The sequence below is a fragment of the Lissotriton vulgaris genome, chromosome 10, assembly GCF_964263255.1.
Source record: "Lissotriton vulgaris chromosome 10, aLisVul1.2, whole genome shotgun sequence".
Taxonomy (NCBI): domain Eukaryota; kingdom Metazoa; phylum Chordata; class Amphibia; order Caudata; family Salamandridae; genus Lissotriton; species Lissotriton vulgaris.
Window position 1 is genome coordinate 1,032,213,297 of NC_141698.1, and position 16,815 is coordinate 1,032,230,111.

At 41.6% G+C, this 16,815-nt stretch overlaps 1 protein-coding gene across 1 annotated transcript in view; it reads left to right on the forward strand.

The window, feature by feature from the left end:
* Window positions 1-16,815, forward strand: part of LOC147689264 (collagen alpha-4(VI) chain-like) — a 495,718-nt gene that overhangs the window by 304,498 nt on the left and 174,405 nt on the right. The window contains exons 10-12 of the mRNA XM_086942070.1: window positions 956-1,531; window positions 3,002-3,577; window positions 15,080-15,426. Of these exons, the coding sequence (XP_086798196.1) occupies window positions 956-1,531; window positions 3,002-3,577; window positions 15,080-15,426 (1,499 nt within the window). The remainder of the gene's footprint in view (window positions 1-955; window positions 1,532-3,001; window positions 3,578-15,079; window positions 15,427-16,815) is intronic.

The following is a 16,815-nucleotide window of genomic DNA, read 5'->3' on the forward strand; positions in this document are numbered from 1 at the left end:
AGGAAAGGAGAAAGAGGACAACCTTGAAGAAATACCCCCATTCACTGCAATAGCAGCTCTAGGGTGCGAATATAAAAGAGAAATGAGGGTCGAAATTCGTGGACCAAACCCAAACCATTTCAATGTTTGGAAAAGATACGACCACTCAACTCTATCGAAAGCCTTTTCCGCATCTAAGGCAATAGCAGCAATAGAGTGAGAGGAGTGCGAAGTCTTGGAGAGAATGTCATAGAACAATCTGGTATTATCTGAAAGCAATATACCCTTAACAAAACCAGACTGCTCCTTCCCTAATAAATCCGGTAGGAGGGATTCTAAACGAAGCGCCATGGATTTAGAGAAAATTTTGTAATCAATATTTACCAGAGAAATATTCCATCTACTACTTTTAGTAAATCTGGGAATACACATAAATGCATGGGTGGGGACACAGTAACGTGAGGCAGCGACTTGAACTGCCTTGTGTTACTCCAGATCTATCAAGCCACGGAGGGCCACGCCAGGTGGCCTTACATTGCTTGGTAAGTCTAACTTTAGTGTCGAGTCACCCTTGCGCCCCCTTCTGTGGCGCAAGGGTGATGCAGCACCATGATATATCTGGCCCTCTGTATTTTGTGATTGGTATAAATCTGAGATGCTCATGACATTTGCTCCAGAAGAAATCTGGCAACTTGATCTCAAACTAACTTGTCAGTAGCGTTGGAAAAAGTAATTTGGGAGGTAATATTTTTGAGTGGCTCTCATGTGAATGGAGTTGACAAATATTTTCAAAAGAGAATCTTGACTTAATCATTATGAATTTTGCATGCAGTGGCAGGCGTATATCTGAGATGCTCGCGGTCATTTTCTGCGGAGGACATCTGGGAGCTGGATTGCAAATTAACTTGCTTTAATTGTTGGAGCACGCATTTAGGGTTGGTAACAAGCATTTACATGTTTCTTTCTCTCCTTCTAGCATGTAAAAGGACTGAGGTAGCAGACATCATGTTCTTGGTGGATGGATCAGCAAGCATAACAACCAGTCAGTTCACATTAATGCAGCGCTTCATGGAGTCTTTGGTCAACGACTCTGTGGTTGGAAAAGACCAGGTCCAGTTTGGGGCTGTTGTCTACAGCACAGACCCGCATGAGCAATTCTTTCTGAACACCTACTCCACCAAGACAGACGTCCGTAAAGCCATCTTCAACATGAAGCGCATAAAGGGGTTCACTTACACAGCAACGGCTCTGAACTACACCCACGAGAGATTTGCGGTCAAATATGGCGGCCGCCCAACGGTGACCAAGATCTTAGTTTTAATTACAGATGGTGAAACCACCAAGTATGACAGACCCAACCTTGAGCCTGCGGCCAAGGCTTTAAAGAATGATGGCATCGTGGTTTTCGCTGTTGGCGTGGGCGATGCTAAGGTGGAAGAACTCCAGCTGATTGCTGGGGCACCAGATCGGTGGTTTATGGTAACAAATTACACAGGATTGGAGCAGCTACATGATAACATCACCCACATTGTATGCAATAACTCCAAACCAGGTAAGAGCAAATCTTAAAAGTAAAAAATGTTAGAGCCAATTTCTTTCCCCATGGCGGAGAGATTTGGCTTACTATTTGTGAGCAAAAAGTAGCATTTTCAAGATCACAGAGTGGTATAAAAATGTACATGAACAGCAGTATGATACAATTGGCTGTGGCACATGGGGAGGTAATGGTGTGCTAGAATCTCAGGATGTCTCGACACCACACAGAAACCGAGATAAAGTCTCATGTTTGAGTTCAGAGCAGTTTATGATGAGCAATTTTTGGAGAAAATAATTTTCTCCGTAATTTGAGATTTTTTTTTATATTGAAGCTTCATGTGCATTTTCACAAGCATTTTATTTGTCTATCCTAGAGCATTCTTCATATTCCGATGAGTCATTCAACTGTTTTGCCTTTTCATTTGACAATATGACCAAACCCTAAGCACACTGAAATTTCACTATTTACATTTAGGCTGCAGAAGATAAGCATTCTTGTGAATACTACGCACAATAGTACGTTTTGTACTTCTACAAATTGGTAATATCTGCAACTAAACTACTTTTAGAGAGGAACTCTGATCTTGGTAATCAACTACTCAAGGTGCAAGTATGGCTTATGCAAAAATGGGAATATTTCACAAAAACGTGTATTCGATAACGAGACCTTTATATTGTGGTTGTGCTGGCCTAGGACTACAACCCTGTATTTCCACCTCTTCCTATGAATATAAGCATATTCCTTGACTCCGTTGCCCACATGTAGCCAAGGATCCAGCGCTGCTGTTGACAATATCCCTCTGTGCATTTGATAGTAGATATGAAATCCTGATTACTCATGTAAAAGACCTCCCTGGCAAGTCAGCGAAGTGTTCCTTATCCCTCATTCTGAGATTTGAAATTATAAAAAGCTGCTCTGATTGCTGTCTAGGAAAACACTGCATCTGGTGGTATTGGCACATGGAATTATTACAATTGCGCCCATGCATTATAAGGAATAAAATACTCTGTTGCAAGTCACATCGGAGGTCCATGATCCTATTATGAAACTGCTCAGTGACTTGCAATATCCCTATAAAGCCAGCGAGACGGGTACATTATCCCACATATAATATATTAGACTTGTCAGGTTTTGTAAGAACACTGATGCATTTCTGAATGACCAGTTTTATTGGGATCAGAGCCACTACCACATTGTTAATTAGTTAAAATGCACCATCTGAACATTTTCCATCCGACTCATTAGCAAAAGTGTGCAGATTTGACCTATTCTTCTGTATTAGTGATTTGAGAATTATTTTTCTGATAGTTTTCATTTTTAACAAATGTTTATAAATGGCTGTTCCAGATATGTTCTTCTTTAGGGTAAACATATCTAAACTGTATCTTTTTCATGGTAAAATATTTGTTGATTTGTTGTTTTCTAGTGTGACTCTAGGACATGAACATTTCAAATGGTAACATTTTCTTTGTACTTTCTTTCTAGCTTGTGCACAAGAGCAGGTTGATGTTGTTTTCTTAGTTGACGGCTCGGCAAGTATCACACTTAGTAATTTCACCACCATGAAACGCTTCATGAAGGACATTGTGTCAAGCTTCACCATTGCAGAGAACAAAGTGCGTATCGGGGTGGCGCAGTACAGCAAAGAACCTAAGAAAGAGTTTTACCTAGATGAGCTTTATTCCAGCAGCGATATTGACAAGCGCATTGACGACATCAAGCAGCTGAAAAGCACAACTTTCACTGGAAAGGGTCTGAAGTTCGTCAGGCGATTTTTTGACCCGGACAATGGTAGCCGCAGGAACCAAGGGGTTCCACAGTACCTAGTGGTCATCACAGATGGAAACTCAAATGACACAGTGGAAGAGGAAGCAGCCACTTTAAGAAGACTGGGAGTAAATATTTTCACAATAGGTATCGGACTCCTAAACTCATTTGAGCTTATCCAAATCGCTGGCACCCCTAAGAACGTGTACACAGTGGAGAGTTTTGGCGTGCTTGATACCATCACAAGGCGCATTGTATCTCAGATCTGCGAGCCAGCGGATCCCCCATCTCAAGGTAAGCTTTCTCATTTGATTTAAGAAAACCTCCATTTCCAAATTTATCAAAGATTCTACATAAGGTAAATCTTAATAAAAGCATTATTTTAATATGTGAAACCTGAAGATAATACCCACAGTGAGGTCCTGAGGGCTGGACAGGCCTTTTATCCCACCACGCATTCCCCCGATGGACCAGAACACATTTAGTCCAGTTTTGAAAGCCGAGGACCGCTCCTCAGTCCTCACTTTCCCCAGCTCCCTCAAGGTTAACCGCAGTTGGTCAAGGGAGACTACAAGAGAGACAGAATATGCGGGAATGCGAAGAATGAAAGAAAGCGATCAGAGAAGAAGAAGATAGAGAAGGAAAGTACATGGATATGAAGGAAGAAAGGCTAGTTTAAGACTTTTTTCCAGGGCTACTTTTGGTATTCCAGTCCAGCCCTGGAGGTACTTCAAAATAGGACTAGGAAAACTAATCTAATCTGTACAAACACAGAATCACCTGAATTTGCATGCACTTTCAAGTACAGAAAGCATTTCCTGTGGTTCCTTGGGGGGTTGCACGATGACCATTCATATTAGGTCTGGCCAAAATACAGACCTGTTTTCCAAAAAATATCATACAGAAAATACATACTATTGTTTGTTGACATGTCCCTCTAATCATACTCCCTCCCACCCGAGCAATAGGTTATAAACCAACAGACCAGCCCACTACAACCATTGGATACTTCCACTCAGAGTGAATGCATGTTGTCCTTGCACATAAACTCAAAGTAGCCCCCTCCCAACCAAAATTGTTTGACATTTGTACTTTCCAATTACTGCTAGTCCCTATTTATAGTAGAGTTTATGCAACTATTTTTATAACTCTCAAGACATTTATTGTAAATTACAATGCTCAATCCTCGCTATAAACCAATATAAATAATGAATCCTATAGAATACAATCGAAGCTGGTTAAAATTGTACAAGTGCATATGAAAATGTACATACTAAAGCCACAGCCCCCCTCAGTTTAGTCCAGGTCATTCTTCAGAAGGCTGCAGTAACATCATTCTCCCCTAGAGGGAGCTTCAGGCTATCTAGTGGGAAACTGAGGTTGATTTAATAATTTCAGTAGTAAGAATTTCAAGGCTTTTGTATTTGACTTTTTGAGGAACACCTAGTTGTTGTTGAACTGCAGCATAAATAAATAATTTCAACGCTTTTGCATTTGACCTGTGGAATTGCATTTTCTCAGAAGACTATCAACGCTTCTGCATTAGACTGCATGAGGGACCCCTCGACTTGTGGAACTGAAGCTTGGTTAATAATTTCTGTGCTTTTGTATTTGACTTGCGGATTTGCAACTTCAGAAAGACTATCAATACTTTTGCATTTAACTTGTGAGAAACATAAAGTAACAACTAATGGAAGTGCATCATTGTGGAACTGTTAGACACTTTGGCTAAACATATATTGTAAATCAGTTTGGTGTAGGTCATTCTTCACAAGGCTGCAGAAACGCCATTCTAATGACTAGATTTTGACTTGAAAGGAACACTTACTAACCACTAGTGGAACAGCTGCTTCAACTGAAAAGTTGAAAACGTTTGCATTTGACTTTTAGAGGAACCCCTTAGAAAAACTTTCAGAACTTAAAGAATTTCAATGCATTTGGCTCATGAGAGACCTTGCATAACACTAATAGCCCTGCAGCCTTAAAGACTTCTTATAGACACACACACTTCTCAATGACTGCTAGTCCCTGTGAATAATAGGGTTACAGCAAATATTTTTATAAATCTCAAGACATTTGTTGTAAATTACGTTTATTTCTCATTATACAACAGCTCGAATAATTAAACCTATAGAAAACAGCTCGAATAATTAATCCTATAGAAAACTATCACAACTGGTTAAAATTGCAAATATATGTATGCAAATTTACATATTAAAGCCACGCACCCTCAGCTTGGTGCAGTTCATTTTTTACACAGATGCAGTAAAGCCATTCTTCCCTAGAGGATGGTTAAGGACACCTAGTGACGACTAGTTGAACTGCAGCTTAATTAAAGCATTTCAATGTTTTTGCGTTGACTTGTGAGGGACACTTGCTTTTGATTTGTGCATGACACTTAGTAATGACTTGTGGAACTGCATCTTCCTGAAAGAGTATCAAAGCTTTATTAGAGTAGCAAAAGTTGTATGCTCGTTTTTGTGTTGAAGCTACACCCCCTCAACCTTCTGAAGGACATTGTAAGCAGTTGCATCTTACTCAAGCGGGACATTTAGTAACAACAAAAGTTATTGCAGCATTGTGACAGATTTGTTAAGTAGTTGCTTCAGACTTGAGAGGTACATCTAGTAAAGATCTGAATGGCCACAGTTTTGTTAAAGATTTCAAAGTGTTTTTTTCTGACTTGCAAAGGAGATCCAGTACTTGAGGTAAGTGTAGCTATGTGAAAGGCCAGGCTGATTGGTTTTGCCTATGCTTGGTACTATTTTCTGGAGAGGTGATGCACCTGCAAGGCAGTGAGTCATTCTTTTTTTATTTTAAAGCAGTAAAGTTGAGTTCACGTACTGTAAGGCAATATCTTTTTTGTGTTTTTAACATTACAATGTGGTGTTTAAAATATGACTTTCTTTCTTTCTTACGTCCACATTACAAATTTAAAAACACAGAGGGAAGTCTCTCCATTAGTTCTCAAGCACAGTAGGCAAATGAAACAGGGTGGCTTCTGCATACCCGTTTTTATTAATAATATTTATATACTTGGCTCCTTTATCAATTATCTTTTTAGACTCAGGATCCTTCAGCCATTGGCTTGCGATATTATCAATCATATATTGGTGCAGCCCACACCAATATTTTAGTATCATCATCATTCCGTTAGATGTTTTGGTGTATCCTTCCACCTCAATTGGGACATAACTATTGTATGTATAAAATATACTCTCATCACCATCCTTTTTATTACATTCACAGCTTCATGTCATAGATGCATTGTTAGGAGAAAGCAAGACTTTTTACTGAAAGAAATTAATGGGGGAACCTTCCCTGGTCCCACCAAGCTGCACAGCCGTGTGTTCATCCATATATTAATCCTCTTATTTTAACCATTTTTTAACACTTCTGCACCTCTTTGTTAACTGACTATTTGGCTAGTCAGTTAACAAAGAGGTGCAGAAGCACACATTACGAAAAAGTTGAAAGGTGAAATGGAGCGAACATAGTTTGCCATTGAAGTTTTTTAAAAGCTATGCATGTCAAGATACCCCTGACGAAGGGACGCCAAACAAACAAGTGGAATCAGTTTAAATACGGTATAAACAGAATAAACAAAGAAAAAAGGAGTGCATCTCACAACCCTATCATTTTTACTGAAAGAGGCATTTTTTTTAGATCTGGACCAGGGACTGCTTTAATTGTTGCCCTATATTTTCCAAACAAAATCATACAGGTACTGTCATTCAACCTTCCTAATCAATTGAGGTTTCTTCCACATATGCCTTCGCCCACAAAAGCATAAATTGTGGCGCAATAGGCCATTCCAATTCAGCCATCACTCTTCTTTCTATGAGTGGGAGCATTTTACAAATGTATATCCGGCTACAAAACCACTTCATGGCTGGGCTGGTGGGCCAGTGTCGGCTTTTAATTGTTTTAATTTCAGTTTTGCAACAACTGATTTTTTCACTTTTTTGCAGTCATATGCATGCCACTCTAGACAGCGGCATTTTACTTTTTATTATTTTCATGTCTATTACTTATACTTGCAAACAAATAAAATAAAATAATAGAGCATCAGAGGCTGCCAAGGCCCACCCTTTTGGCTTTACTAATGCTTGTTATACCTTTTGTCAGAAATTAAATGCACTCCTGAACTAACCCAGTTAGAGCAGCCCTAAGAAGTCCAGCAAAGAATGCCTAGGTGGTAGCAGAGGATTAAACATGGCTTTTCCCTGCATTAAACACTAACATTGACTTACTTAATAAAGCATACCACTAGACAGCAGCAGAAGCACTTGCATTCAGTACAATATTTAATTTTACATTTAAGAGGTGTATATGCTGTTTTTTCAGAACAACTTCAAATTCCATGTTTTAGAAGGCGGCAAGCTAGTGTATAAATAGAATTAAAGATATTTGTATTTTTAGTTTTAGTTTTATATAGCGCGAACTAGACCAGAGACATCAGGTATCAGAGCGCTTTACATGGCACCAGTTTAATTACAGAAGGACACATCCATTTTTGGTTAGGCACAGGGAGATTAAGTGATTTGCCCAGAATCGCAAGACGTTGAGCGTCGTTGCTAAGACTCAAACCTGGTTCCACAGCTTCGAGGGCGACCGCTCTAGCCGTAAGGCTACCTTCCTGAGTTATTCATGATCTTGTACTGCACCTCAAGGAAGTAACATGCATTCATAGAATAGCAAGAGAGAGACTGCTGCTTAAAAGAAAACATTTTCAAGGCCAATAGCTCTGAGTGTAATGCTTGGATTCTTGGAAACACTGACATGCCCATGAATGCGGGGCCTATTAACTTTGGAAATGTTTGTGCAAGAAAAATCTACACATGTAGATTTACTCATATGTAGATTCACCCATTAAAAACAGTGAGTGGAGACATCTAAGATTGAATTTACAAGTGTAATCTTACTAAGAGTAACTTTTCACTCATGGGCGGAGATGTCCACCAGCTCTTACTATGGTTAGGTATAGTGAAAATAATAAACTTCAGACATTTTTAAAGAAATAACATTTTAGGTAGCAACCTTTCATGCTTGGAAATCTCCCCATAGAAAAGATAGGGCACACAGAGGTGAAGATTTACACATATGTTTGTGAATTGCATTTTGTAGTAAGTGGTACCACTTTAATACTACTTTGCATACTACACAAGGCAGTTTGTGAATCAGGCCCTACATTTTCAAACTAACCTCCTGCAGATTTTAGACAAGTAACCAACTGAGAGAATCAGAAGAATTGGTGCCTCTCTCCTATCCAAACTCAATGACAGGCGGTGAACTCAGCCCTAGAGACAGTTGAAACTGAAAGTGAAACAGATAAGCGTCCTCACCTGACTCAACCCAGACAAATAGATGTCGTCCCTGGGTCCAGTTATATATACAACAGTTCTAAATCCATATTTCAGGCTCCAGCCGTGGCATAGCAAGACCTTATGCCGCCTGTGGTGTTTCCTGGGTATGCTGCCCGCGGAGGCCGCATGTATGAGCAGGGTGGGGGTGCTGGTGATTCCTGCAACGGCCAGCCTGCAACAACGGCTGCAGGTGAAAGCGGGGGAAGCCACTGCCCCCAAAACGCGTGCCACCAGACAAGACGCCCACGGGCAATCGTCCGCTCTATAAATCTGATAATCAAATCAAATCAGGGTTGGACAACCCACCCCCCTTGCTACGCCACTATCAGTCATGCCCATATCTCACAAAAAGTTACTCTCTTTTTCAACAGCCCACAAACAGATAGATAATTCGATGTTCTCTAGCGTTGTAAATAAGGGCACAATCTCTCCCAGTTCGGCCTTTAAGAAATCTGCAAATCATTCCTGTTGGCATAATCTCCAGCACGTTTGGTGAAACATGCAAGAGATTTTCTCCTTGACTCTTTCCCTTGCCAGTGTGTTCTATAAATGTTTGTGCAAGGGATCACCTATATGGCACACAAGGATTTCTAGAATTTAATGCTTTGAAATTACTATATGATCTGCCAGAAAACATGAGGTACAAATACCTGCAGATACATGATTATCTGATCAATAAAAAACAAATTTTGGAGGTTATTGAATGTGATATATGGACTTGTTTATACTCACTAAAAAATAAATCTGTTTTTTTTTTTTTTTTTTTTAAACAAGGTCAAGGTGCACCACTTCAGAGTTTGCATGAACTGATAACTTTGATGAGGTTAACAGCAATAATCACATTAGTTGTTATTTTTGTTCTTTAAGAGTTCTTTAATTGAGTTCAGTTGTAAGTAACAAATCACACACAGGAGCTACAGCCGAGGCGTTTCGTCCTCTTGGGACTTCTTCAGGGCGAAGTGAAAAATAGGATAGTGTCCTTATGTCTTCTCCCGTGACTATCAGGGTGCGTGGAAATATCTGTAACGATTTGTCATGCTCGATAGGGCATATCAAGAATATGGATGTTGATCCAAAGAGAGCTGGAACCAGGGTAGTGGAAAATGTAGGTTTAGTCTGGCTATCTATTGTAGGCTTGTTGTAAGAAAAGGGGTATTATACCTTCTGCTTAGGCACTCTTAATAAAGTGGGCTAAGGCATCCCCTGGTTCCTATATCCACCTGCAGTACAACGTCCTCCTCCGTCAGGTAGCAGCTGCTTTGTTACTTACAACTGAACTCAATTAAAGAACTCTTAAAGAACAAAAATAACAACTAATGTGATTATTGCTGTTAACCTCATCAAAGTTATCAGTTCATGCAAACTCTGAAGTGGTGCACCTTGACCTTGTTTAAAGTAATTTTCAGTTCATGTTTTGAACCAACATTGTAACGGTGGGTGTTATTGAAGTGTGCACACATATTGTCCCATGTATTATAGTGTGGGTCTAAACTAATTTTGGGAGAATATTTGACCAGGTGCTGTTCTGGTGGGAATTCTCCACCGTTGTTCTTTTTCCAAAAAATAAATCTGTAATAAGCGAAGTTAGGTCAGCATTTTCTTAGGAAATGTCTTTTTTGTTTTGCTTATAAATTCTGCACTGTTTGATGAATGTACCCAAAAATCTTAAAACAAGTGCTTTATTTGCCTAGTTTGTGCATGGAAAGTTTTGAGCTGGCCCGTCAAGCGGAAGCCAAGAAAAAAGGGGGTCCCAAAACACAAAATCCCCATAGACTTGTGTCAGAACCGTTTTTGCAATGACTGCTGAATGGAATTACATCAAATGTGTCAGGACCCTAGTTCTTGGTTCGCAGATTGTGCTTTTTTATAATTTGAGGTAAATCCATTCAGTAGTTTTGGAGAAATTAAAGTTTAAAAATATATGTATATTTGGAACGGCTGGGTCCAAAGAATTCCTGCGAGAGATTCGTGAGAGCGCCAGTTCAAAAATGGAGCGTTCTAATTGGCACAGGGAGCTTTTTTACCTTGAACCATCTCGCTCCACAAATGGCCTTGGGAGGCAAAGTGTTGGCTGTCTGCAGGGAGTTGGACGCAGGGTCTGGCTAGAAGCCAGGCTCTGCAGTTAACCCCAAGCAACGCATGGCAAAAGTTGGCTGACTTGGGGGGTGGGGGTTGGCTGCCTCAAGGTGGGTTGGCTGAAGGGCCTGGCTACTGGCCGACCTTGTGGCCAACCGCCTGCTGAAAGCCCCAGGCCATACCTTGTGGCCAACCCCCAGCTGAAAGCTGTGTGCAGTGTGGGGTTGGTTGCCTGTGGGCGGTTGGCTTTACACATGGTGATAAAATATTACTTTATGTTGAAAAGTTCAGTATTAAAAGAAATTCACTGAAAAAAACAAAGGTTAAAGTAATGTTAAAGTTAGGTAAACATGTCAGTGACAACATTAATGTTTTTGAACTCAAATAAACCACAGAAATTCACCAGTTACAGTTAGCAGAGCTAACTATAACTCGCAACCCCGCCATGCACTGTTGATGACCTCACATATTACATCACTAATGACATGTTCTGTGACATCATTTATGTTTGGTTTATCATTCAACCCCCTAAGTAGATCGTCCATTGAAATGCATGAGGAGCTGTTTTACATCTGTAAAATACGCACAACCGCCACAGTGTTTGTTACATTTACTTTTTTATATTTATATGCATACTATAGAGAAAGCAATCCTTTTTACCACTTTACCCGGTATTTTTAAAGCTAGTAGGGCGGGTTACATTCAAACCAGACGTCAACATATGCTTTACTAACTCATCTTCCGTTTCCATCCTAAAAAAGATATTTAAAAATCCACTAGATGGCAGCATTGCATAAGCAGTAAACTACTAGGATCTCAATGTGCAGGACAAGTTAGCTCTGCATACAACTTTAAATAGGAGAATAAAGCATATTGGCAAACATTTTCAGATCTTACCACGCATCTTCGTGTTTTTTATACATAATTAGAAAACACAAGATAAAACAAAGCATTTTTTTCATAGCGGCTACAATGGCCCCGAGCAGCTGCTCTCATCAAGGGGCAATCTGTACAGGAAAAGGCTGGCATGGGGGCAATAAACATGAGGTAAAGTGAACCTCGCTTCAGTGCAGGAGACTGGCCTGATATGGAGTTATTACACAGGAAATAGGACATAATTCACTTGTAATAAGGTGGCCTGGATATGCGTCCCACCAAACTGTATCTCAGGCCCTTAGTTGGCACCGGGTGTAACTGAAAGAATTGATTCAAGGTGCCCACCCCCTCCCTGAAGCCCTCCTGGACCTCTGTCAGTGTGCTCTTGGGCATAACTCACTCCTGGAGGCAGATGGCTTCAAGGCGCCTTTGCTTGCAGTGTAGTGTTGAGTCCAAGAGAGACCGTCCAAGAGCTAGCATAATTAAAGGGGTAATGATGTTATTGTTTGGATTAGGTTTGGTTTTAGGGCAGGAGCTAGGCTCAATCTTCTGGTCTGAGCAATGGTTGGTATTTAGGTTAGGGTTCGGGTGGGGTTATGGTTTTCATTAGGTTTGAGGTTGGGGTAGAAGGTAGGAGAGGCAGGCTTCACCTTATGCTTAGCGTAAGGGGTTGTATTTTGTTCGGGGTACGGGGTGTGGTTATACTTTGGACTGGGATTGGGGTTAGGGTAGAAGCTAGGCTTAACCTTTTAGTTGGAGTAAATGGTCCTGTTAAGGTTAGGGTACAGGGTTATGGTTTGGAATAGGGTTAGAGTAGGAGGTAAGCTTAGCCTGATATTGTAAGGTTGAGATGTAGCACTAGGCGTATGGTTAGGGGTTAGTATAGGAGGTAGGTTTAGCATTAGGTTTAGGGTAAGGAAGGATGTTAGGGTTGGTCCTAGAGGTAGGGTTATGGCTTGGATTAGGCTCATGTTCTAGGGTAGAGATAGCCTTAGCTTTAGAGTTCGGCTTAGGGTCGGCTTCATGGTTACTCTAACAAGGCTCTGTTCTACCCTCTTTCAGGCACAATCAGTGCAGCCTGGTGCTGCTGCCAACAGTTTGTTCTGACTGCACTTAAAAACTTGGACGGAAAACCCAAGGAGATGGCATTAGCCTGTGGATTTTGGAGAACCGTGAAATGGCGGGCCTATATATCCAAGCAGGCATTAATGGCTTGTGCTCAGGGTCGGACTGGTCGTAGCAAGCATTGGGCGATTTCTCGGGCAGCCAGTTTTGCAGCAGCAGAAGCCGTTTTTATTACTGGGGGCCAGTTTTGCAGCGGTGTTGCTATTTCAGCCCCCAGTGACAAAAGCAGCAAGGGGGGCTGGTCCATCAAAATTGCAGGGCTGCTTTGGGTTCCCAGTCCGGCCATTCTTGCGCCCTACTGTCAAAACATACTGACTCTTTGCTTCACCAGGCAGACTAATTCTCTGCAAACCTGGTGAGATTTTCTCCCATTCTGCAATAATGATTGGTGGCTCCATTGGAAAGTACCAGTCAAGTATATCTATGTTTATGTCTGTCTATGTGGGGGTATTTATAGAGTGCACTGTTACTCCAAGGAGTGTCCTGGCGCTAAAAGCTGAAGGGTAGCAGCGAGTAGATGGGTTACAGGCATGAATAAAGCCACGTTTTCATTTTTTTTCCGGAACAGAGGTGTAGATTCAATGTTTTTCAGATGGAGGTGCATTTTGTTCCAGAGGCAAGGTCCAAGGCAGGAAAGAGTTTTCCCCCTGATCTAGACTTTTTAATACGGGGGATGTTGGCAGGCAGCAGGTTGGAGGAACAGAGATTTCTTCTTGGGGCATAAAATAAGATCATGCGTTTGAGATACCCTGGTCCTGACCCATATAGGGCTTTCTGGGTAACTCACATGTTGTAAGGCCCTCTCTATTGTTTAAGGACTACATACAACTGTGAAAGGGGGCGGGGGGGAGAGTGGAAAAGGGCAAACAAAGGCAGCCTCTTAGGGTGCCACTGGCAGTGAGGCTGCACATTGGTCCTTTTAGATGCAGCATTTGCCCAGCCGTCGAAGATGAGTGAAGGCCAGGTCGAAAGACTTCTCCTAGAGAGGCACAAATCTTAGCCTGCCTTGAAAAGGAAGGAGGAAGAGGAATTTTTGAGTAGTATCTAGACGTACCATAGTTTAGGGAAGCTTTTGAACTGAAACATCAACTATGGGTGTACAATGATTTAAAAAAAACATATTCAAGAGGAAACATGTGTCTCAAGGGCATTGTGTATCTGAATTAAGTATAAGTCTTGCCGGCGAGCTACTGAAAGTTCGAGCCTGAAGCCTGCCTCTGTCTCAGCTCGAGTTCCTGTTGGAACCTCAAGCCGGTTGTATGATGTCACAACGCATGCTTTTACCCAGCATGCCGTTACAATGCAATTCTTTCCCTGAATTGCTGTTGGGGGTGCGCTGGAGTTTGGAATAGTATAATTTACTATTCCAACTCCAGTCTGTGCAACATTAGTGAAGGTGTTGGAGTTAAATCCAACATTTTATACCCCCAACAGCAAGCCATTTTCATTGTAATGGCATGCAGGGTAAAAGTATGCGTTGTAATGCATGCGTTGTACTGGTTGTTTCCCCCTCAAGCCCATAACAAGCTGATCATTTTTGTGGCTCCTGCCTGCCGCCCTCTACCCAGGATGTGGCGTTATGATCGGAGCTGCCGACTGTGAAATGGAAGAATTAGGTTTCAGCCTCAGCGTCAGCTCAACAACCTGTGATTCTGGGCAAATAACTTAATTTCCCTAATCTTATAAACAGTGCATGTGACCCTGTGTAATGAAAATGGCGCTCATGAAAAGTGCTCCAATATCTTTGGGGCGATATTTTAACAACTGCGGAAAAATACACTAAAAGGTCAAACCAAAGCCTTTGCACAAGGAAAGACAAATAGATACCCATTTACTGACTGATTTGTACATAGTGAAACCAGGAAAATCTGGGTAAATTGTGGCTTCCCCGCTTAAAAATATTTTATTTCACCAAAACACTTTTTTCTTCATTATAGGGTATGAAAGCACTTTCAAACATGAGGTCACTCTGCCAGTTGTACAAAATTATCACTTTTAATAAGCACTTCTCAGTGCAGGGCTAAAATGTGCCCTATTAACTTCAAAGCTTCCACGCGCTAAAGGAATACACTTTTTTGATTTTTGAAGAGACCCTCATATTTTACATTATGTTTGTTGTATGATTTACATTGTCAGTAATTTCAGGGCTCGGCTCATGCATAGGCACCAAGAATCGAGCCAGACCCTTGGCTCGGCTCTCCCGGTTAATTTATTGGCTCGCCTACCTCTAGAGGGCTTTCTGCAGCCATTTCTTTAAAACACTCTATTGCTGATGAAGTCTACATACAACCTAGCCGAAACCCCCCTGATCATGTGATGTCTGTTTTACCCTTTCTCTCATCCACTCCTGCAGATTGCAACATTGACGTCACCATTGGAGTTGACTTTTCTAGGCGGGCCACGCCTGCGTCCGCGCTGCGCATGCAACAGAAGCTGCAGCTGTACCTCCCCGGAATCATGCAGCGCATCTCCATCCTGAGCAACATCAGCTGCTCGGCAGGCTCTCCCATCGCCATCCGCTTCAAGTACATCATAGCAGGGGCAGGAGGAAGCGCCTTGTTTGATTCAGACTTCGAGAAATACAACGAGGAGATCCTGCGCAAATTCTTGGCAGCGCATTCCGCAGTGGACACCTACCTGAATGAAGAGTTCCTGACGTCCATTTGGAAGAAAATCAGCACTGGGCCTGTAAACAACAAGGTGAGCATCAATTTACCATGAACACTGGAGAAGAAGTAGCTCCCTCTCAATACACATTCTCCTTCTTGGAGTAGATGGTTTTATTCAAACACACAAATTAAACAAAACTTTGATGCGTAAACATTTGCTTACACCCTCAACCATCCAACGTCTTGTGCCCAGTTTCATTGTTTTCGACCCCTCTGAGCATTGAGACCACTTAGCACTCACAAAGGGTAGCAGAAGTTACCCTTTGGCTTGCCCTTTTTCAAAATGTATTTTTTAGCATTTTAATATCACACCTAGACCTCATAGGCTCTTTACAAAGAAAGCTTCTAAAGTGAAAGGGGTACATGATGGAGAAAAGGGTGGGTATCATAATGGTCAACACATGTACTGAACCTTCTAGACAGAGCATTTGATGGAAGTCAATAATAAGCACTGTTTGAAAGGTGGGCCTTTGGGTGCTTCTGGAAAGTGGTGATTGCTGTAAAGGTTCTGAGGACTGGAGGAAAAGAGTTGCTAGTGGAGGGGGTGTCCTGCATAAAGACTGTCTCTGAGAAGTAAAGGTTCTAACCTTGGGCTTTTCAAGTATGAGAGAATTATAACTTTTATAGAGCTCTTTGACCAAACAGAACTATTATGTTATGTGTGGGCTTTTCTCAAATTTACAACATACATATGAAATAGTATGTTTTGTGTATGGACAATCACTGATTATTGGTTAACATCTTGAAGAGTGATTCCCCAAAAAAACAACCCTAACAAACTGGAAAGCCATGTACACCTGGCAGGTCCCCTGCTACCCACTGGCCTCAGTGGACAAATTCATCCCCTATTTACTTTCTGTATTTTCAAGTTCTTGCCTGGTCCCTCAGCAGCAAATAGAAGTCTTTCGCTGGACCAACAAAGGAATAAGGTGTCAACCTTGTGATGTCATCATTCAGAAGATAAAAGGTTATGTGATGTCAGTTCTCCTGCGACTGGCATTTTGGTGAATTGATTTTGGTGCCACTGGGCTTTAAAAAAGCCATTTGAAAACCCACTAGTCTTCCTCCAGTCGAGTTGCATCTTGGTGGTAGAACATCCAAATTATGTTATCTAAATACAGAAGAGCCAGAGAGCAACAAATACGTCTCTTGGCATCTGCTGCACTGGGTCTCTATATTATACATTCCCACCTCCCCTTTTTAGGTTTGACCAATATAGTTACACCGCTGTTCAATGGGTTCACAAGTGGTCTGTAGGTCTTAACGGCCTGCGCCTACGAATGGCCCCACTCTGCCAGAAGATGGTGTAATCTGGCTCATAAGCACAGCCAGGGCCGGACTGGGAACCGAAACCGGCCCTGGCAAACTGCTGGGCTAGCCCCCCTGAGGGTGAGGAGGGGGGTGCGGTGGAGCAGCTTCC